This window comes from Macaca thibetana, chromosome 2 (genome assembly GCF_024542745.1).
Source record: "Macaca thibetana thibetana isolate TM-01 chromosome 2, ASM2454274v1, whole genome shotgun sequence".
NCBI classification, from domain to species: domain Eukaryota; kingdom Metazoa; phylum Chordata; class Mammalia; order Primates; family Cercopithecidae; genus Macaca; species Macaca thibetana.
This window is the reverse complement of record NC_065579.1, coordinates 152,611,513-152,635,415: the sequence shown is the minus strand read 5'-3', so window position 1 is coordinate 152,635,415 and position 23,903 is coordinate 152,611,513. Positions and strand designations below refer to the sequence as shown.

At 39.8% G+C, this 23,903-nt stretch overlaps 2 protein-coding genes across 4 annotated transcripts in view; both read left to right on the top strand.

Moving 5' to 3' along the window:
- Window positions 1-23,903, top strand: part of FAM162A (family with sequence similarity 162 member A) — a 569,879-nt gene that overhangs the window by 58,889 nt on the left and 487,087 nt on the right. The window lies entirely within an intron of this gene.
- Window positions 1-23,903, top strand: part of SLC15A2 (solute carrier family 15 member 2) — a 52,642-nt gene that overhangs the window by 4,701 nt on the left and 24,038 nt on the right. For all 3 annotated transcript variants that reach the window (XM_050781836.1, XM_050781837.1, XM_050781838.1), the window contains 5 exons: window positions 13,131-13,223; window positions 14,652-14,751; window positions 16,855-16,945; window positions 17,239-17,316; window positions 23,707-23,789. In XM_050781836.1, coding sequence (XP_050637793.1) covers window positions 13,131-13,223; window positions 14,652-14,751; window positions 16,855-16,945; window positions 17,239-17,316; window positions 23,707-23,789 — 445 coding nt within the window. The remainder of the gene's footprint in view (window positions 1-13,130; window positions 13,224-14,651; window positions 14,752-16,854; window positions 16,946-17,238; window positions 17,317-23,706; window positions 23,790-23,903) is intronic.

The window sequence follows — 23,903 nt, the reverse complement described above, 5'->3', positions numbered from 1 at the left end:
GTTTATAGCTTACTTTGGCCTATATATGTTCATTATTCTAAAAGTGTTTAATCAGCACCTAATATATATCTATAGACGTAACACAGTACTGAACAGTTTCTTGACTTGGGAGAGGAATGGTGGGTGAGTAGCTGAGATCTACATTTGCTACATATGTAGTAGTAGTCACCAACGTTATCTAGATATGAGATTGGCACTACTTGCAGAATAAAAAGTGCAATCCATAGTCTATTTATTCAGTTGTAGAAGAAAGATTCATATACATGACATACCACTTTTATTTATTTTAAAAATAATTTCCTTTAAGATTGAAGAAGCACAGTTACAGGATTTGATGAGCAATTGTTTCCTGGTTAATTCAGAGGAAATTTAAGAACCTCCACTTGTGCCCTCAAGTCAATCCTTCTTGATGTATTTATTATTGTTTTTAATTTATTTTTATTGGGGTATAACTTACATAAAGTACACAAATTCAGAAGCCTTAACTGTACCACCTTGATCAGTTTTTATATATGTATCACCATCACCTAGATCACTCTCCCTAGGGTCTCTGTACCCTCACTATTCCCCTCTCTCGCCTTCAAATTCTCCCAAAGAACCAGAGTCTTTTCCTGCAACCAGAAGCAGGTGCAAATCTCTAATAGTTTTAAATGAACAAAACTCATCTTGACTCTTCTTTTCCTATCATTTTTCTCTTATTACCATTAACCCCATGTTATAAAAATAATCCTCTGTGTGTGTTGCCTTTCTCACTCTTCATTATCACTTCTTATGGTAGAGTAATATAATGTAATGCAATATAATCCAATTCAATTTAACTTGATTTGACCCAATTTAATTCAATAAATGTTTATTGAGCACTTTCTATTTGTCCAAGGAACCATGGAGGATGAAGAGGTGAATTACACGTACTGTCTAATTCATATTGTTCATATGCAAATAGCTTTAATACAGAGCATATTGTAGTACAATAAGGTATACTATAAATCATCTTTTTTCCTATTGAAATTACTCCCTAAGATCACTGGTAAGGATTTATTCATTAACAAATTCCAGTGGTCTTTTCTAAATTCTTACTCATTTTGAACTTGTTATTAACATTTCAGCCTGTTTATCATTTCTATGAAACTCCCTGGCCTTCTCTACAGTATATTTTTCTTACTCTCGTCCTCTTGTATCTTTTCTTATTTATCTGGCTTCTCTTTTGCCTCTTGTTTACTTCACTCTTTCCTGAGTATAAGCATTTTCCCAGGTTATAACTTTGACCCTCTTCTCTTTCTCTAGATTCTTCCTTAGCAAATTCTGTGGTGTTGATATTAGCTATATGCAGATGGCTCCTCAAATTCCAGTGAATTACATATTGGCATTCACCTCCTGGATTGTCCTAACTCCCCAGATCTGTTCTTTGTTCTGGCTTCCCTACAGTCCTACATTCAATCAGTTATCAAATTCTACCAATTCTGTTTGCCACAATCTCTCTCACATTTATCCTTTTTTCAGCACAAAATCCACTGCATTAGTTGCCATCACCCAGTTTTGGTCTTCATTGTCTCAATGTCTTTAAATTGAGATATTAAAATGGACATCTAAAATGTTTTTACTGCTTCCGATCTCTTTTTCCTACAATTGAGCATATACGCTACTGCCAAATTGATCTTCCTAAAAGAAATTCTGATCATATTACTACTCTGCTCAGCAATTTCTGGTGACTATTAAATCACTGTCTACTAATCTCACTCCAACTGACTTTTCTGTGCTTATTGTCATACTTATCTCCTTTCAAGAGTGGCCACTAGAGGAAAATTTAATACTAATATTTCTGTAATCATATCCAATGAGATCTCTTTTTCATGTCTGCTTGCATTGTTTCTGCTTCATGGAAACCCCTTCTTCTCCATCCTTTCATGTCCAAACCCTTTAAGGCTCACTCAAATACCACCTATGCTATGTAGTATTCTCTGCCCCCTCATCTTTTACTATAGCCAGAAGTAATCTAGTGTTTTTTGAATTCTTTGTTTTCTCACCCTTATATGACATTTACTAAACTCTACCTTATTATAGTTATTTAATTATTTATATATGAATCTGATATCTTCTTTCAAACACCTAAAGGACAAAGTCATTTATATATATTTTTCCCCACCCACCCCATTTATATATTATATAAACATATATAATGTGTATAATATATAAGTATATAATATTTAAGTATATATATAATATATATTTTTTTTGTCATTGAGAGAAAGTCACACTCTGTCGCCCAGGCTGGAGTGCAGTGATGCAATCTCGGCTCACTGCAACCTCTGCCTCCCAGGTCCAAGCGATTCTCCTGCCTCAGCCTCCTGAGTAGCTGGGATTATATGCATGTGCCACCATGCCTGGCTAATTTTCGTATTTTCAATAGAGATGAGATTTCACCATGTTGGCTAGGCTGGTCTCGAACTCTTGACCTCAAGTGGTCCACCCACCTCCCTCTTCCAAATTGCTGGGATTACAAGTGTGAGCCACTGTGCCCAGCTGTGATTTATATTTTTATGCGAGAGCACGTAGAATAGTGCCTAGCACGTAGCAGGCCCACAGTAACTCTTTGAATTCATAAATTTATTCACCCTCTGACCCTCAAATGTAGCCACTTACTGCAGGTAGATGTAGACAGGCATGAAGGTTACTTTTATTTTATTGTGGGTATTGTGGTTGCTTTTTATTTTTATTTTTTATTTATTTATTTTTTGAGACGGAGTCTCACTCTGTCTCCCAGGCTGGAGTGCAGTAGCGCGTCCACTCACTGCAAGCTCTGCCTCCCGGATTCACACCATTCTCCTGCCTCAGCCTCCCAAGTAGCTGGGACTACAGGTGCTGGCCACCATGCCCGGCTAATTTTTTTGTATTTTCAGTAGAGACAGGGTTTCACCGAGTTAGCCAGGATGGTCTCGATCTCCTGACCTCATGATCTGCCTGCCTCGACCTCCCAAAGTGCTGGGATTACAGGCGTGAGCCACCGCGCCCGGCCTGTGGTTGCTTTTTAAATAAGAAAACTTGGGGGTGATTGGTATCTCTTTCACAAAGGGAGTAGTTTGAGAAAACGTGGATAACTTGTTCTCCTGTAGTCATATTTGTGTGTGTGTGCGTGTGCATGTGTGCGTGTTAACATATACAAACAGATGATAACAGCAACAAAAGAAAGTAAGTACTTAAAACTACCCTTCCTTAAGTTGGAAAATCAGAAAAAAGACAAGACTCTTCCTTTACTATCTTCTCTAATTTGAACCTGTAGCCTATTTTCTTCATTTGCTAGAGGAAAATGGATAGAGTTTTGTTTCAAACCGTTAAGTTCTTCCCCACCTCTCATATGTTTCTCTGCCTGAGTATGTGTTTGTGTGTGTGCGTGTGTGTGTGTGTGTGTGGTGTGTTTACTTTTATTCAGGTGTTACCTTGAGGGTGAAAAGCCTTCTATAACATTAGAAAGATTGTTCAAACCCTGAAGTGCAATTTCCTGAATTTAGTAAACAACTTCTATTAAAAATCTTTCCTCTCTTTGCTATCCCAGAATAATAGATTTGTTAAGAGGAAATGGGCATCCAGAGTCCCTGACTCTTGTTTAAGGAACTCCCTATGCCAGGAAAGAAGTGATTCTTCCTTCAGAGCTACACACAGGAAAGACTAATCAATAGGTACACAGTGGGAAAACAAAAATTATTAGACATGCATATTGGTTTCTCAAGGATACTATTTGTAGTGTCAAGTTGGTTTTAAGAAAGGAAAACACTTTTAGTCATAGTTCCTAGATTTTATATGCTATTACCCAGGCTCATCGGTTTTGATTTTTGACCTGGGCAATCACTTAGAACCACTCTCTTAAAGGTGTTTATCATGCTTTTATAAAAAATTTTAATTTAATTTTAATTTTTTATTATACTTTAAGTTCTAGGGTACATGTACACAATGTGCAGGTTTGTTACATAAGTATACATGTGCCATATTGGTTTGTTGCACCCACGAACTCACCACTTACATTAGTATTTCTCCTAATGCTATCCCTCCCCTGGCCCCCACACCCTACGACAAGCCCCCATGTGTGATGTTCCCCGCCCTGTGTCCATGTGTTCTCATTATTCAGATCCCACCTATAAGTGAGAACATATGGTGTTTGGTTTTTTGTTCTTGTGATAGTTTGCTCAGAATGATGGTTTCCAGCTTCATCCATGTCCCTGCAAAGGACATGAACTCATCCTTTCTTATGATTGCATAGTATTCCATGGTGTATATGTACCACATTTTCTTAATCCAGTCTATCATTGATGGACATTTGGGTTGGTTCCAAGTCTTTGCTATTGTGAATAGTGCTGCAATAAACATACATGTGCATGTGTCTTTATAGTAGCATGATTTATAATACTTTGGGTATATACCCGGTAATGGGATGACAGGGTCAAATGATATTTCTAGTTCTAGATCCCTGTTTTCCACAATAGTTGAATTGGTTTACACTCCCACCAACAGTGTAAAAGCATTCCTATTTCTGCACATCCTCTCCATCATCTGTTGTCTCCTGCCTTTTTAATGATTGCCATTCTAACTGGTGTGAGATAGTATCTCATTGTGGTTTTGATTTGCATTTCTCTGATGACCAGTGATGATGACCCTTTTTTCACGTGTCTGTCGGCTGCTGAAATGTCTTCTTTTGAGAAGTATCTGTTCATACACTTTGCCCACTTTTTCATGGTGTTGTTTGTTTTTTTTCTTGTAAATTTGTTTAAGTTCTTTGTAGATTCTGGATATTAGCCCTTTGTCAGATGAGAAGATTGCAAAAATTTTCTCCCATTCTGTAGGTTGCCTGTTCACTCTGATGGTAGTTTCCTTTGCTGTGCAGAAGCTCTTTAGTTTAATTAGATCCCATTTGTCTATTTTGGCTTTTGTGGTCATTGCTTTTGGTGTTTTAGTCATGAAGTCCTTGCTCATGCCTATGTCTTGAATGGTATTGCCTAGGTTTTCTTCTAGGGTTTTTATGGTTTTAGGTCTAACATTTAAGTCTTCAATCCATCTTGAATTAATTTCTGTATAAAGTGTAAGGAAGGGATCCAGTTTCAGCTTTCTGCTTAGGGCTAGCCAGTTTTCCCAGCACCATGTATTAAATAGGGAATCCTTTCCCCATTTCTTGTTTTTGTCAGGTTTGTCAAAGATCAAATGGTTGTAGATGTGTGGTGTTATTTCTGAGGCCTCTGTTCTGTTCCATTGGTCTATACATGTGTTTTGGTACCAGTACCATGCTGTTTTGATTACTGTAGACTTGTAGTATAGTTTGAAGTCAGATAGCGTGATGCCTCCAGCTTTGTTCTTTTAGCTCAGGATTGTCTTGGCAATGTGGTGTCTTTCTGGTGTCCATATGAACTTTAAAGTAGTTTTTTCCAATTCTCTGAATAAAGTCATTGGTAGCTTGATGGGGATGGCATTGAATCTATGAATTACCTTGGGCAGTATGGCCATTTTCACAATATTGATTCTTCCTATCCATGAGCATGGAGTGTTCTTCCATTTGTTTGTGTCCTCTTTTATTTCATTGAGCAATTGTTTGTGTTCTCCTTGAAGAGGTCCTTTACATCCCTTGTAAGCTGGATCCCTAGGTTTTTTATTCTCTTTGTAGCAATTGTGAATGGGAGTTCACTCAGGATTTGGCTCTCTGTCCGTTATTGGTGTATAGGAATGCTTGTGATTTTTGCACATTGATTTTGTATCCTGAGACTTTGCTGAGGTTGCTTATCAGCTTGAGGAGATTTGGGGCTGAGACAATGGGGTTTTCTAAATATACAATCATGTCATCTGCAAACAGGGACAATGTGATTTCCTCTTTTCCTAATTGGATACCCTTTATTTCTTTCTCTTGCCTGATTGTCCTGGCCAGAACTTCCAACATATGTTGAATAGGAGTGGTGAAAGAGAGCATGCCTATCTTGTGCCAGTTTTCAAAGGGAATGCTTCCAGTTTTTGCCCATTCAGTATGATATTGGCTGTAGGTTTGTCATAAGTAGCTCTTATTATTTTGAGATATGTTCCATTGATGCCTACTTTATTGAGAGTTTTTAGCATGAAGGGCTGTGGAATTTTGTCAAAGGCCTTTTCTGCATCTATTGAGATAATCATGTGGTTTTTGTCATTGGTTCTGTTTATATGCTGGATTACATTTATTGATTTGCATATGTTGAACCAGCCTTGCATCTCAGGGATGAAGTCGACTTGATTGTGATGGATAAGCTTTTTGATATGCTGCTGGATTCGGTTTGCCAGTATTTTATTGAGGATTTCCACATCGGTGTTCACCAGGGATACTGGTCTAAAATTCTCTTTTTTTGTTGTGTCTCTGCCAGTCTTTGCTATCAAGATGATGCTGGCCTTATATAATGAATTAGGGAGGATTCCCCCTTTTTCTATTGATTGGAATAGTTTCAAAAGGAATGGTACCAGTTCCTCTTTATACCTCTGGTAGAATTCGGCTGTGAATCCATCTGGTCCTGGCTTTTTTTTTTTTTTTTTTTTTTGGTTTGTAAGCTATTAATTATTGCCTCAATTTCAGAACCTGTTATTGATCTATTCAGAGATTCAACTTCTTCCTGGTTTAGTCTTGGGAGGGTGTATGTGTCCAGGAATTTATCCATTTCTTCTAGATTTTCTAGTTTATTTGCATAGAGGTGGTTACAGTATTATCTGATGGTAGTTTGTATTTCTATGGGATCGGTGGTGATATCCCCTTTATCATTTTTTATTGTGTCGATTTGATTCTTCTCTCTTTTCTCTTTATTAGTCTTGCTAGCAGTCTATTGATTTTGTTGATCTTTTCAAAAATCCAGCTCCTGGATTCATTGGTTTTTTGAAGGGTTTTTGTGTCTCTATCTCCTTGAGTTCTGCTCTGATCTTAGTTGTTTCTTGCCTTCTGCTAACTTTTGAATTTGTTTGCTCTTGCTTCTCTAGTTCTTTTAATGGTGATGTTAGGGTGTCAATTTTAGATCTTTCCTACTTTCTCTTGTGGGCATTTAGTGCTATAAATTTACCTCTAAACACTGCTTTAAATGTGTCCCAGAGATTCTGGTATGTTGTGTCAATTTGGCTTTCAACATTTGAAAGCCAATGTTCTCATTGGTTTCAAAGAACATCTTTATTTTTGCCTTCATTTCGTTTTTACCTAGTAGTCGTTTAGAAGCAGGTTGTTCAGTTTCCATGTAGTCATGTGGTTTTGAGTGTGTTTCTTAATCCTGAGTTCTAATTTGATTGCACTATGGTCTGAGAGACAATTTGTTGTGATTTTTGTTCTTTTACATTTGCTGAGGAGTGCTTTACTTCCAACTATGTGGTCACTTTTGGAATAAGTGCCATGTGGTGCTGAGAAGAATGTATATTCTGTTGATTTGGAGTGGAGAGTTCTGTAGATGTTTATTAGGTCCACTTGGTGCAGAGCTGAGTTCATGTCCTGGATATCCTTGTTAACCTTCTGTCTCATTGATCTGTCTAATATTGACAGTGGGGTGTTAAAGTCTTCCATTATTATTGTGTGGGAATCTAAGTCTCTTTGTAGGTCTCTAAGGACTTGTTTTATGAATCTGGGTGCTCCTGTAGTGGGTGCATATATATTCAGGATAGCTAGGTCTTCTTGTTGAATTGATCCCTTTACCATTATGTAATGGCCTTCCATGTCTCTTTTGATCTTTGTTGGTTTAAAGTCTGTTTTATCAGAGACTAGGATTGTAACCCCTGCTTTTTTTTTGCTTTCCATTTGCTTGGTAGATTGGGTAGATCTTCCTCCATCCCTTTATTTTTAGCCTATGTGTGTCTCTGCACTTGAGATGGGTCTCCTGAATACAGCACACTGATGGGTCTTGATTCTTTATGCAATTTGCCAGTCTGTGTCTTTTAATTGGGGCATTCAGCCCATTTACATTTAAGGTTAATATTGTTATGTGTGAATTTGATCCTGTCATTATGATGTTAGCTGATTACTTTGCCCGTTAGTTGATGCAGTTTCTTTCTAGCATTGATGGTCTTTACAATTTGGCATGTTTTTGCAGTTGCTGGTACCGGTTGTTCCTTTCCACATTTAGTGCTACCTTCAGGAGCTCTTGTAAGGCAGGCCTGGTAGTGACAAAATCTCTCAGCATTTGCTTGTCTGTAAAGGATTTTATTTCTCCTTCACTTATGAAGCTTAGTTTGGCTGGATATGAAATTCTGGGTTGAAAATTCTTTTCTTTAAGAGTGTTTAATTCCCCACTCTCTTCTGGCCAATAGATCTGCTGTTAGTCTGATGGGCTTGCCTTTGTGGGTAACCTGACATTTCTCTCTGGCTGCCCTTAACATTTTTTCCTTCATTTTAACTTTGGTGAATCTGACAATTATGTGTTTCGGGGTTGTTCTTCTCAAGGAGTATCTTTGTGGTGTTCTCTGTATTTCCTGAATTTGAATGTTGGCCTCCCTCGCTAGGTTGGGGAAGTTGTCCTGGATAATATCTTGAGTGTTTTCCAACTTGGTTCCATTCTCCCTGTCACTTTCAGGTACACCAATCAAATGTAGATTTGGTGTTTTCACATAGTCCTATATTCTTGGAGGCTTTGTTCATTTCTTTTTACTCTTTTTTCTTTAAACTTCTCTTCTTGCTTTATTTCATTCGTTTGATGTTCAATCACTGATACCCTTTCTTCCACTTGTTTGAATTGGCTATTGAAGCTTGTGCATGCATCACATAGTTCTCATGCCATGGTTTTCAGCTCCATCAGGTCTTTTAAGGTCTTCTCTACAGTGTTTATTTTAGTTAGCCATTCATCTAATCTTTTCCAAGTTTTTTAGCTTCCTTGTAATGGGTTCAAACATCCTCCTTTATCTTCGAGAAGTTTATTATTACCAACCTTCTGAAGCCTACTTCTGTCAGTTCATCAAAATCATTCTCCATCCACCTTTGTTCCATTGTTGGCAAGGAGCTGCAATCCTTCGGAGGAGAACAGGTGCTCTGGTTTTTAGAATTTTCAGCTTTTCTGCTCTAGTTTCTCCCCATCTTTGTGGTTTTATCTACCTTTGGTCTTTGATGCTGGTGACCTACAGATGTGGTTTTGGTGTGGATGTACTTTCTGTTGATGTTGATGCTATTTCTTTCTGTTTGTTAGTTTTCCTTCTAACAGTCAGGTCCCTCAGCTGCAGGTCTGTTGGAGTTTGCTGGAGGTCCACTCCAGACCCTGTTTGCCAGGTATCACCAGTGGAGGCTGCAGAACAGCAAATATTGCAGAACAGAAAACATTGCTGCCTGATCCTTCCTCTGTAAGCTTCGTCCCAGAGGGGCACCTGCCTGTATGAGGTGTCGGTCAGTCCCCACTGAGAGATGTCTCCCAGTTAGGCTACATGGGCTTCAGGGACCCACTTGAGGAGGCAGTCTGTCCTTTCTCAGAGCTCAAAAATCATGCTGGGAGAACCACTGCTGTCTTCACAGCTGTCAGACAGGGACGTTTAGGTCTGCAGAAGTTTCTGCTGCCTTTTGTTCCACTATGCCCTGACCCCAGAGGTGGGGTCTATGGAGGCAGCAGGCCTTGCAGAGCTGTGGTGGGCTCCATCCAGTTCAAGCTTCCCTGGCTGCTTTGTTTACCTACTCAAGCCTCAGCAATGGCAGATGCCCCCTCCCCCTGCTAGGCTGCTGCCTTGCGGGTCAACCTCAGACTGCTGCACTAGAAGTGAGCAAGGCTCCGTGAGCATGGGACCCACTGAGCCAGGCGTAGGATATAATCTCCTGGTGTGCCATTTGCTAAGATCATTGGAAAAGCACAGTATTTGGTTGGGAGTGTCCCGATTTTCCAGGTACAGTCTGTCATGGCTTCCCTTGGCTAGAAAAGGGAAATCCCCCAGCCCCTTGTGCTTCCCGGGTGAGGCGATGCCCCACCATGCTTTGGCTCACTTTCCATGGGCTACACCCACTGTCCAACCAGTCCCAGTTAGGTGAACCACGTACCTTAGTTGGAAATGCAGAAATCACCATCTTCTGCATCGACCACGCTGGGAGCTACAAACCGGAGCTGTTCCTATTTGGCCATCTTGGAGTTATTATGCTTTTGAATGTCTTCTCCACACTTATCTTTTCTCTTTCTCCCAGTGGGTCTGCATAGTATGTCCTTTCTCCTCTTTTTTGTCTGATCTGAACTGACCTTCTTTTCTTCATGCAAGGTATCTTCCTCTTCCATCACTACACACTCTCAACCTCTGTATATACCTCTTCTCGGTTCCTAAGCTCCTACTAAAAATGGCTCTGGCTTTTTATATTCTTATGGTGAAATAAAATATATTACTTCTTTCTCTTCCATTTCCTTTTTCCACATTAACTTGTTTGTGATAAAAGCAAAGGAATGCTGGGTTATGAGTTAATTATAGAAGCTCTACACCTAACCCTAATACTAATTAAAATGTCACTTTGGGGCCAGGTGTAGTGGCTCATGTCTGTAATCCTAGCACTTTGGGAGGCTGAGTTAGGAGGACTGTTTGAGGCCAGGAGTTTGAGACCAGCCTGGTCAGCATCGCAAGACCTCATCTCTACAATAAAAGAAAGTCACTGTTTATTTATTTTTATTTATTTATTTAATTTATTTATTTTTTTATTTCTTTGAGATGGAGTGTTGTTCTGTCTCCCAAGCTGGAGTGCAGTGGTGTGGGATCTTGGCTCACTGCAACCTCCACCTCCTGGGTTCAAGTGATCTGCCCATCTCAGCCTCCCAAGTAGCTGGGATTATAGGCACGCACCACCATGCCTGGCTAATTTTTGTATTTTTAGTGGAGGTGAGTTTTCACCGTGTTGGCCAGGCTGATCTTGAGCTCTTGACCTCAAGTGATCCATCCATCTCAGCCCCACAAAGTGCTGGGATTATAGGGGTGAGCCACTGCAACTAGCCCAAAAGTCACTGTTTAGAAATGTCATTTGACCTGTCTGGATTTCAGTTTCTTGATTTGTAAAATTGAAGGATTAGTGAAGTCAACCTAAAGCATTTCTGTGTCCTGTGGCTGGGATTACAATGACCCTAATATTTCATTTGAAATGCAGAATTTTCAGGTCTCTTGACTTCTTGCTCCTCCTATTAGTTTCCTGCCGTTAGTTTCCTCTCTGTTATCCTTCATATCTAAACTATTTCCTATGAGGGTTTATTTGTTTTTTGTTTTGTTTTGTTTTTTGTTTTGTTTTGTTTTTATCTATAAGGTTGCCTATTTTCCTCCTAAACCACTTATACTTCTGTCATTCATTTAGTCCAAGCTTGTCCAACCTACAGCCTGCAAGCCACATGGAGCCCAGAACAGCTTTGAATGTGGCCCAATACAAATTTGTAAACTTTCTTAAAACATTATGATAATTTTTTTTTTTTTTTAACTCACCAACTATTGTTAGTGTTGGTGTATTTTATGTGTGGCCCAAGACAATACATCTTCCAATGTGGCCCAGGGAAGCCAAAAGATTGGACACCCCTGATTTAGTCCATCAATTCGATACTGATCTTACTACCCAGACTTTATCACTTTGGCTCAAACTCCTTTTTTTCCCCTCTATGATGATCTAAGATAGATCATCTGTTTGGGGTTCATGATAGCTAGCATTTTTTTTCTGTTCCTTTTTATTCCCTTTCTTGCTATTTATTCTTCTTATTACAACAAGGAGAACCTTTCTCTAGAAGATGTTACAAGATCTTTTGGGAAAGCTTGTCCCCGCCCCTGATGTTAATTAGTCCTACATTAGTCACCTAACTTCTTTTTTTTTTTTTTTTTTTTTTTTTTTTTGAGATGGAGTCTTGCTCTCTCACCAGCCTGGAGTGCAGTGGCACCATCTCTTGGCTCACTGCAACCTCTGACTTCCTGGTTCAAACAATTCTCCTGCCTCAGCCTCCCGCATAGCTGGGATTATAGGCGCATGTCCCTATGTCCAGCTAATTTTTGTATTTTTGGTAGAGATAGTGTTTCACCATGTTAGTCGGGATGGTCTCGATCTCCTGACCTCGTGATCCACCTGCCTTGGCCCCACAAAGTGCTGGGATTACAGGCGTGAGCCACCGTGCCCAGCCTAGTTACCTAACTTCCTGCCCCCTACCCACCAGACCCTTTAAGGTCCCTGCCCTAGAAAGCCGACCCAAGGATTAGGCACTTAGAATGAGAAATCCACATCCTGAGAGTTTTGACATCTCCGGCCTCTCTTTGCTATCTTTATTCCATTCTATTCTCTGCATTCCACATTAGCATATAACATCTTAAAAATTGCAGGTGTAAACTGTATAATTTCCAAGGTTCATTATAATGCTAACATTCTACTTGTATGTAGGAATGCTGGTGTGGTAGTACACATAAGGAATATATGTTGTAGTGTGCCATATTCCAATGTGTGAATCTCTCTATATGTTCTTAGTGGAGTTCCTTATTCTTCTACTTTCTATTTGCTGTTCAAGTTCTTTGAGAAAACAATACAACAGAATGTTCCTTCCAACTGCATGGTTTTCATAACTGGACAGTCTATTCTAAGTCCCTGGCTCCTTTCTTACCCTTGTTAACTTGTCCCTGAAGAAACTGTGGTGAGGATTACAATTAATCCAAGAATCCAAGTTACCCAGGCTGAACCTGAGAGCTTTTTACCTCCCAGTGCTTCTTTAATTTTGAGGAAGTCGTTGGGTTAGCCATTCCTGTTTACTTGAAGTTCTTCCTTGACCCCTCTTGCTCCCTACAGCAAAAGACATTCCTTGAGAAAAACGCCTAAAGTCCAAATATCCTCTTCTACTGGTTCTCCCATTTTAAAACATTATTACTTTTGCTACAAATCCACCTTGTTCTTGTCATGTCCGTACAAAGTAGGGTTTCTCTGTGTATGTGTGAAGTGAGCGGGTAGAAGGAAAGGGGAAGGTGGGTATAGGAAGGGAACTTGAACACTACAGAGTGAAGAATTCCACTCCTTTTTCCTAGTCTGTTTACTTCACTCACCATTATTGTCTCTATTTGGATTTCTCAGATAATTCTTTCCTCCTCCACTCCTTCCTCCTCCTCCTCCATTTATCCCCACACTGAGAACAGTATGAACCCTAAGTCTGTATTATTCAAGTCTCTCAGTTCTGGTTTTAGACTGACTGATTTAGCTCTCTCAACAGGACAATCATCTATCTCTCCTTGGTGTATGTGCTTGGCCATGTGATCAAGTCCTTGGGTGCCTTACCAATACTGGGAGGACAAGTGGTACACACGTGAGTAAAACCATGGAATCAACTAAACTGCTTTTCTCAAACATTCGTTACAAATGATTTTCTATTTTCTTACCAGAGATGTCCCTTTATTTCCAATCTATAGTTTTACTACAAAAGAGGTTAAAAAAAACAGTCTTATAACCAGTTGAACTCTTTCCTGCTTTATCTGAGCTCATCTGTTTTTGGGACTTGTAGAATGCCTAGTTAGTATCCTCTTCATATGCTTGAAAATAAACAAAACCTTCACACCCTACATATTCCCTCACCTTTTTATTCAGCCATGCAACTATACTTTGCATGGATGAATAAAAAAAGTCTATTAAAAAAAAGTCTATAATGTTTCCTTTTAATTAATTGTAGAAGTCATACTCAAAGGGTTAAAAAAAAAAGTCTATAATGTTTCCTTTTAATTAATTGTAGAAGTCATACTCAAAGCTTCGAATATTTACATTTATGTGTAGTTCCATATATTTCAGTTGCTATTGATGTTTATGGGATCAGAGGCATTTGATAAATTCTGATGTCTGTTTGTTCAGTCAGTAGAGAGGATTACAGCTGTTCACGAAGCAGTTTATATGTATTCATGTTATAATGCGCCTGTGTGCCTGTGTACATGTATTTATCCTACGAGTTAGAAATTTTGTTTGTTTGTTTGTTTTTAGACAGAGTCTTGCTCTGTTGCCCAGGCTGGAGTACAGTGGGGTGATTTTAGCTCACTGAAGTCTCTGCTCCTGGGTTCAAGTGATTCTCCCACCTCAGCCTCCCGAGTAGCTGGGATTACAGGTGCCCGCCACCACACCTGGCTGATTTTTGTATTTTTAGTAGAGACGGGGTTTTACCATGTTGACCAGGCTGGTCTTGAACTCCTGACCTCAGGTAATCCACCCGCCTCGGCTTCTCAAAGTGCTGGCGTAGCCTCTGCACCTGGCCTTGATATTTAATAAATACTACTTTCTTATTGGTGTCCCGTCAAATATCTTTGACACTGTTGCTATTAGCTATGATGAATTTGAACATTTTATATATTTTTTTTAAATTTTGGTGAGGATATGTGAGATCAGGGTCCTTAAAAGGTCTTTCTGTTGAAGTACTCCTTTGACTAAAACAAGATTGGGAACCAGTGTGTTAACTTTGGAGTTCCTTCAGTATCTGTTTCTATCGGATGCTCGTAAGGGGTAAATGGAACTACCAGGGATGAAATCTTCCCACGTAATGCATACTTTCTTGCAGAAGCCAAAGGATCATAAATATGGTAAGTGCCCATGAATACCTCCTAGGAATAAAGGCAAATGGAAAGTACCCATGGGGTAGAAATGTGAAGGGAATCTTTGCCCTTGTACACATTTTTTCCCCTCTGCAGCTATGTAGTCCATCTCTACAGGTGCATTTAGTATCAACATGGTTGGCATTCTCACCTCTCCATTTCAGAGTCCTATCATTAGTCGGCCTGAGTCTAATAGCTTTGGGGACAGGAGGCATCAAACCCTGTGTGGCAGCTTTTGGTGGAGACCAGTTTGAAGAAAAACATGTAAGAATCCTGTTATTTTGTATTTTCAAGAATATAGAGCCAGCATTAACAGTGGTACCTGGCAGGTAGCCATTTGCCAAGATTGAAGTAATCTACTGATCAGATCTTACCTGAGCAGTTGTATTCAATGCTGGATACTGGTCATTAATAGTGAGGAAAACTGAAACAGTTTCAAAGGAAAGAGACCAGGGTGGTAGATTAACTAAAAGGCATGTCTTATGAGGAAAGGTTGAAGGAAACGGGGATGGTTAGTCTGGATACGAACTAAGGAGAATACTATAGCTGCTTATAGATGCTGGAAGAATGTCAGTGATTAAACCTGAGACCAATGAGTGAAAGCCTCCAAGAAGCCAGTGTTTTGCCTGATGGGTGGAAAAACTTCAAACAATTGTTAAGTTTACTCTAACTTGAGGTGTTTAGGAAGAGATATGGTAAGCACTTTGGGAATGGGAGGTGATGAGTAGTATAGAGATGATTTAAGCATCTCATTTTGAGATTCCATGACAGGGGAAAATGACCAATTGCAAGGAAACATAATGAATGTCTATAGATGAATTTCCCTGGCTGATCATTCCCTCTCTTCCTAAATACTTTCCATTACCAGTAGTGAAAAATAAATGGGCCTCTATGAGAAAGCAGTGACAAATAGGCAAGGAAGTAGTCTATTTCTAGATCTTTCAACATTTCTGGCTTCCTCACTTTTGTTTCCAGTTTTCAGTTTTGTCTGTCTTCATGTATCCATTCCGTCTTCTCTGTTTATCTTTATTCCAGTTTCTCTTTTTCCCCCTCACCACTTCTCTCTCTCTCTCTCTTTCCCCGCCCCCCACTCTCTCTCTCTCTCTTTCCTTTTCCCTCTTCTACCCTGATATAATGCCTATTATCTCCTTCTGCCTCTGCTATGCTGTCCTGTCTTCTAGTGTTTTTCCCACCTTTCAGGCCATTTGGGTTATTTTATACTCTTTATCTGTCCAAGAGTCCATAGATCATAATTGCTTGCTGACTTTGGAGAAAGAACCAACTTTTGGCAAGTGGGACCCTATGTATGATGAACTATACAAATTAGATGAGTGGAATAAGGTTTAAATTGAAACCAGGAGAGGAAACAAAACACACTATAAATAGACAATGGGGAAGGACTTGTTGTTCTAATGTGGCAGGGAGAGATCTGGGGTGTCAGAATGAAGCATGTCAGTGTATAATGAATGAAACATCAGCAACTTTATTTGAAAGTTGTTTCATTTGAGAACTGCTCCACAAAGATATTTCACTTAGTAGGACGAATCCGCCTCCAGGTTTCTACTAGCCACTTCTAAGCCTGCTGATTTCTTTTTAGACTCTCTGGCAGATCTCCCTTAAGCACTAGGTGAACTATCCTGCTTCATTAACAGTTGACTCTACTGTCCTATGTTCTGGTACTATTCCTACCATACACTCCTACCACAAAATCTATTATTTAACTAAATCAGGCATTCACTTAGTTAATACAGTCAATAAACATTTATCGAGTCCCTAATATATGTCAGATGCTGTGCAAGGTACTGGGGATTACAGAAATTAGTAAGATAAAATTTCTGCTCTAAAGAAACTCACAACATACTGACAAAACAGACATTTATGGGAGGCAGAGGCAGGAGAATGGCTTGAGCCCAGGAGGCAGAGTTTGCAGTGAGCTGAGATTGCGCCACTGCACTCCAGCCTGGGCAACAGAGTGAGACTCCATTTCAGAAAAACAAAAACAAAAACAAAACACACACACACACACACACACACACACACACATGCAGACATTTAATGCAAAGACATTAATATTCAAATAGCTATATACAGGACACAGTAGTGGCACTGAAGACAGGAGGATTATTTTTAACCTATGCAAAGGGAGGAAAAGTATGTTAAAGCTGCTCTGGAGTTTGAAAGGTGAGTAAATGATTGGGGTCAGCCAGCCATGTTTTTAAATATCTATTAATAATATGAAATTCAGGTATTATGGAAGCAATATCTGAATCTTTCTCTTTGTATGTACCTTCAGCTCTGAATCTGAACATGGAATGGGGCTGGAGCTAGGGGACACATTGCACTGATGATTTATCCTGTTTGTTTCAGGCAGAGGAACGGACTAGATACTTCTCAGTCTTCTACCTGTCCATCAATGCAGGGAGCTTGATTTCTACATTTATCACACCCATGCTGAGAGGTTAGGATTTTTTCTGATGGGAAAAAGCTTTGCTCTGGTCAGCCAAAAAGCTGTTCAAGGCTTTCTCCTGTCCATCGTCTCCTTTTATAAGAGCTTGATAACCTGTGAAAATTTATTTTAGTCTTGATTTGTCTGGCCCAAAGGAAGAATTATGGATTGGGTGATGGGAGGAAAGAGGATGGTTATGTCTATTCTGCAAGCTCAGGTTTATTTGACAACCTGAACTTGTAGAATAAAACATCAAATATTCAAGACTCAGAGTTACTTTCCTCCTCACATCCCATTTTCTTTAGGAGATGTGCAGTGTTTTGGAGAAGACTGCTACGCATTGGCTTTTGGAGTTCCAGGATTGCTCATGGTAATTGCACTTGGTAAGTTCAGTGAAGCAAAGGAAACTAGTAATCATTGATACCTGTCACATGTAAAGCATCATGTAGGCACTTTACACAAGCTGTTTCATTCAATCCTCACACTAGGGCCTATTGGGTAACAGTTATTGTAAGGGTTTCCCCTCAACTTTGGAGGTAGATTCTGAATGAAGTCAGAAACTTTAAGAAAAGTGTCCAAGGTTGCATAGATGCTTTCTGGGGAGCCTTAAAAAAGATCAAACTCTGGGCCAGTCAGGGACTTGGCCATTTCTTAGTATCTCGGGTCATTCTAATGTATACTCAAGGTGGAGATCCACTGCTCTACACTACAATATATAGGGAAGCAAGGAAGATAACCCTCTTTCAAACTAGTTTACTTCATATGATACTTATTTATCTGGTAATTGGAAAAGATTTTAAATTCTCTAAGCCTTTTAAAACAGCTTCTAGGTTTAGCTATTTCTGCCCTGCTCTGTAGTGCCCCCCTGAAGTGCCCCCAAAGAGTCTGCCCTTGAGTAAAGAGAATAAGAGGAGGTGAATAAGTAGGTGAAAATTAATGCAACTTAAATCAAGTGGCGTTCTTTTTATCCCTGAGAACCCAGTCCTGGAAGAGAAGAGGGATATGGTGTTCCTTATTTTACACAGCCTGAGGGAAAACTTGGGCATGATTATTTCTAATCATTGACCTGGAAACCTGTTCTCACTCTGAGCCTCAGCGTGACACCCCCCTGGAAGATATCCAGTGCAAACCCATAAAGAGCTCAACAGAGGAAAAACAGCCCAGAGACTCAATGTTCAGTGTATTATCTAACAGGGAGTGGATGGGAGGGTGGTGATAGTAGTACTCAGAATTCCCAATGCCAAGGAAATTTATTATAGGTGAGCTGTGATAATATATTCCCTACTTCCTTCTTCATTCAAAGCCAAATATTTTCCCGAATATTTGCATGATAATATTTACATAATAGAGTAATTATGAAGATAAAAAAGAGACAATATAAATGAAATGTTTTATAAATTATGAAATGTTAAGTGCTAGCTGTCATTGTTAGTCACAAGCTTCAGTTTTCTGGGTACTAATCGATAACTCAATTCTCTGATCTTTTACTATAATTAATTTCTTTTTTTTTTTTTTTTTTTTTTTCTTTTTTGAGACAGAGTCTCACTCTGTCACCCAGGCTGGAGTGCAGTGGCATGATCTTGGCTCACTGCAAGCTCTGCCTCCTGGCATTCTCCTGCCTCAGCCTTCCAAGTAGCTGGGACTATAGGCACCCGCCACCATGCCTGGCTAATTTTTTGTGTTTTTAGTAGAGACGGAGTTTCACCATGTTAGCCAGGATGGTCTCGATCTCCTGACCTTGTGATCCACCCGCCTCGGCCTCCCAAAATGCTAGGATTATAGGCATGAGCCACCGCGTCCAGCCAATTAATTTATTTTTTCATTCAATCATTTATTTAACCAACATTTAATGAACCTGTTGTGTGCCATATTATGTGCTAGGTATTGGGATCACACTGGTGAATTGGATACCTGGAGAGTTCATGTTCCCAAAGAGTTATATAGTTCAGTAGAGAGAGGAAGGCAAACAAGTAAAAGGAATTTACAATATAGTATGATCAGTATTTCCCAGATCAATATAGTATGATCTAGGAAAGTACAGAGAGAGCTATGGGAACCACATAAAAGGAATGTTTAATTAAGACCTTGAGGGACCGGGCACAGTGGCTCACAACTGTGGGAGGCCGAGGCAGGAGGATTGCGTGAGCTCAGGAGTTTGAGACTATCCTGGACAACATAGCATGACTCCATCTATACAAACATTTAAAAATTAGTGGAATATGATGGCACACACCTATGATACCAACTATTTGGGAGCTGAGATGGGAGGATCGCTTGAGCCTGGAAGGTCAAGGCTGCAGTGAGCCATGATTGTGCCACTGCACTTCAGCCTGGGCAACAGAACAAGCCCCATCTCATAAATAAATAAATGAATAAAATAATAAATAAATAAATAATACTTTGGGGGTTGTAAAAAGTTTGCCTAAAGAAATGACATTTAAGGTGAGACCTAAGGGCCGAACAGCAGTTAATCAATAAAGAAATTATAAGTGATGCAGAAAGAGGACACAGTAGCTGTAAGACAAGAGGCTGAGAAATAGCATGACATGTTTAAAAGCTTTAAAGGCATTCGGATTACTTAAAGCATGAATGAGAATGATAAAGAGGAGAAACTGCCAGAAACCAGATAATGAAGGGCCTTTTAAACCAGCAAGGAATAAGAACTTCATTGTGAGGGAGAGTGGGGAACTCTCAAAACATTTTAACAGATGAATAATTGCTAGATTTTAATTTCTCAATGATGTTTCTATAATGTAGAGAAAGGATTGTGTTCAGATGAGGCAAGGATAATATTTATTTTGATTACTGAATTTTTTGATATTTGCTTAAATTTAGTGCTTGAGATGAGTGCCTCACTCAGTTCACCCTAATCTGGCCCTGGTTGAATTAACAAACCTTAGAATGGTTACATATGTTAAGTAAGGGAGAAGATAAGTCAAGGTTTAATGTAGTGTTCTGAACCTTGAGCAACTGGGTAGGCAGTGGGGTCATTAACTGAGATACTGAGGAAAAGCCAGTTTGGGGCAATGTTGATAAATTTAGTTTTGAACATGTTGCATTTTATATGTAGTTGGAATATTTAATTGGAGTTACCAAACAGTTATTTGGAAATACAGGATTAGAGCGTAGAAGAAATGTTTGCACTATAGATATAGATCTGGAGTCATTAGTATATGGGTAGCAATAAGCCATGAAATGAAGATAGATAACTAAAAGCTAGTAAGATAAGAGTAAGGTTAAAAAAAAAAGTGGGTTGGGAGGATAGGTTCAAACTTCAAGGAGTGCCAGGATTTAAAAGACAGGCAAAGAGGAAAAGCCCACAAATAAGACTAAGAAGGAATGGCCGAAGTGGTAATAGTGCTATCTTGGATACCAAGAGGATTTCAAGAAGGGATTCATTCAGCGTGATAAATGTTACTGAGTGGGAGATTAAGATAGGGGTGACAGATGTCTATTAAATATAGCAACAAGGAGGTCACTGGTATGATTATATCAGTTATGGTAGAATGGTGGAGGCTGAAGACTGATTGGAGGAGACTGAGAAGTAAATGCTACAGGATTCCTTTGGTGCTGCTTTGTCAGCCAGAAATCTCTGTGGCCACTGCCGCCTCTGTTCGGGCCTTGTTCTGGCCCACTGGGCTTGCTCCACCTGCTCAGCCTGGTAGGCTGCACTTGGCTCCCACCTGCTCAGATCCTGTGCCTACTTCCATGCTGTGCCCAGCTCCATGCTCAGCCCATGACTGGACTAGGCATGCAGCGAGCAGCTTCTGTGTTGGGTGTGGCATCTAGACAAGGGGAACACGGTGGCACCCAAGAACTCAGAGATGCTAGCAATCGCAGAGCCATAAGGGATGTTACATCTCCTGTTCAGGAATTCCCGAGGTCTGAGCCCCCAGAAATGTTACAGCTGTTCACTCCTGTCGTTCAACGAGCAGGAGCATGTTACAACTCTCTTTCTTCTGTAATCTAGCGAGCAGGAGCGTGTTACGGCTCTTTTATTCTCGCTGCCCACAGCTTGGTGAGCTGACCAAGGGTGTCACAGCCCTTTCATTCCCACCACCCACAGTTCAGCAAGTTCCGGGTCCTTGTCCCATGACCAAGAGAAATGAGGTGTGTGGACACCAGAGAGTGAGTAAAGCAGAGAAGAGAAGAATTTTATTGAGTGGCAGAAGGAAAGCTCTGAGCTCCTAGAAGGGACCCGAAGTGGGTAGCTGTCTGTGAGGCTTAGTGTGGGTTTTTTACGGGCTTTGAATGGGGGAGTGCATGCTGATTGGTCCATGGGTGGGTTTGGAAAAAGCACCACTTGATTGGTTAAAAGCCATCATCCAAAAGGAACCAATGGAGAGAGAGGGTAAGACGGAGATAGAAGTTCTCACTCAGGTCATGGACTCTATCAGGAACCGGCAACTCAGTTTTCAGGCTTCAAACTGTCTTTGGCTTGAAGATCAGGTTTCACTGGGACCCGTCCATGTCTGCCTGGGAATTTATCTGCCTCTTGTCACTATCAGTAAGAAAGTGAAATAGTATTTATAGCTGGAAGGTGACGTGGATTCAAGAAAGGATATTTAGCATGTTTGAATGTTATTAGGAATAATCCAGTGCAGAAAGAAGTTGAAGATACAAGATAAAGACAGTATAATCAGTATGAAAACACATATGAGCAAATTAGCTTTGGATAGGAGGAGGAATATCACCTTCACCTACCTGGAGGGAGGACAGGATGAGTGTGAATACAAGAATTAATAGATTTGGTGGCAGGAAATTGAAGGAGTTTCCATTCGAAGGTCCAGCCTCTTTCTAGGATCATTCTTAGTTTCAGGAGCAGTTTATTCTCTACCCAAAATTTTCCTCTTTTTTAGGTACCTCCTTTTTTTTTTTTTTTTTTTTTTTTGAGATGGAGTCTCGCTGTGTCACCAGACTGGAGTGCAGTGGCACAATCTCAGCTCACTGCAATCTCCGCCTCCCAGGTTCAAGTGATTCTCCTGCCTCAGCCTCCTAAGTAGCTGGGACTACAGGTGCCCACCACCACGCCCAGCTAATTTTTGTATTTTTAGACGAGACAGGGTTTCACCATGTTGGCCAGGTTGGTCAGCTCTATCTCTTGACCTTGTCATCCGTCCGCCTCAGCCTCCCAAAGTGCTGGTATTACAAGTGTGAACCACTGCACCCAGCCTTCTAGGTACTTTTTTATCTGCACACTTGACTCTCAGGATTAGCATTCCTCTACTGAACTATTTTTTCTATCAACCGTGAGAAGGGTGTTATAGATAAAGGGTGCTATTTGGAGAAGCTTTGGGGAAATTGAGAGGATGAATGAGAAAAAGTGGTAGAGTGAATCTGACTGAGAGGAATGGAGATATTAAAAAGTGATGGGAGAGAAAAGTAAAGTGATCTCTGCATTCTGATGTGTAAGGATACTGGAAAATGCTACTGGTCCCTGAAAAAATCATCTTTAGCAGAGGATCTACTAGAGGGGCATCATGCTGAAGCTAGGAAATCTGTTAAGGAGGAAAGTGCATCTGGGAGGGAACCAAGATGGAGTTTTTCTATTGAGTTTAATTTAATGAAATTGAAAAAAAAACCCACTGTTTTATAACTACAAAGGTAATACCAGCTCATTGTTAATTTGAAAAATTAAAGAAATGAAATCCCCTTAAATTAGCTGTGGAGATGTGGTTAAAGGACAGAGATATGGGCTGAAAGAAACAGAATGAGCTCAAGAACAGCAATTGTATAGAATAGAAGTGTTTGTCAAAATGATGAATAGTGGTTACAGTATAGGGTACCTCAAAAAGATTGATGAAATATAAAGTGGGAAACAGCAGGTTGAGGTGAGCTCCTTTGAGGACAGGGACCTTGTTTTTTTCACCTGTGTTACCAGTAGTGTCTAAGAATTAGTGAGTGAGATGCATTATAAGGATTAAATACATAGATTTTTGAGTCAGTCAAGCCTCAGGTCAAAAGTCCAGTTCTGGTATTTTCTAGCAGTGTAACCTTGTATAGGGTGCTTAATTTCCTTAATATTCCTTCATGTATAAAATAGAGATAGCGGCACATATTTTGTCAAGCTAAATCAGTCAATGTATGTAAAATGCTTAACAAGGTACATGTGATAAACCTTCAAATAGATGGTAGGGCTAACAATAACTATCAGGATAACAGTGAATTTGGGAAAGTCAGGCCAGGAGTTTGGGTGAGTTAAGTATTAATAGATCCTGGAAAGAAACATTTGGCATCAGATTAAAGAAGGAAGAGAAGAGACTAGGGAATGAGAAACTAGTTGGTGGCCATTTTAATAATCCAAAGTACAAGTTGTGAAGTCCTGAACAAGAGTGGTAGCAGTAGTAAAGTGAAAGAGGGGGCAAATAGGCAATACATTAAAGAAAGAGGACCAATAAAACTTGGTAACATTTCAGATATGGAGATGGAGAAAGAAGAGTAAGAAGTCACAGATGACTTCCACTTCTGTCATTACATGAAAGTCTCAATAGATATCTCTCTTAACAACATACCATTTTATCTTCTCTTGGCTCCTGCAATTTTGATAACTCCAAAAGTCAGGAAATGTAAGTTAGTTCCCTCTTTATGAGATTTCCCAGCCACTCCCACAGTTCAGCAGCCTGCCCTTAGCACTGATATATTGAATGTGCTATTTAGGTTGGTGCAAAAGTTATTGCGGTTTTTGCCATTGAAAGTAATGGCAAAACCGCAATAACCTTTGCACCAACCTAATGAATGAGAAGCTAAGAAACTTGTTTGTGTATCAACTGCAGTTGTGTTTGCAATGGGAAGCAAAATATACAATAAACCACCCCCTGAAGGAAACATAGTGGCTCAAGTTTTCAAATGTATCTGGGTAAGTCCATAAATTGTTTTCTTGCCTTTTTCAACCAAAAGAAAGAGATGCTATGCTGAGAATCTTGGCCTTCAAACATGGACATACATTTTTCTCAGTGACCTCTGTTCTACT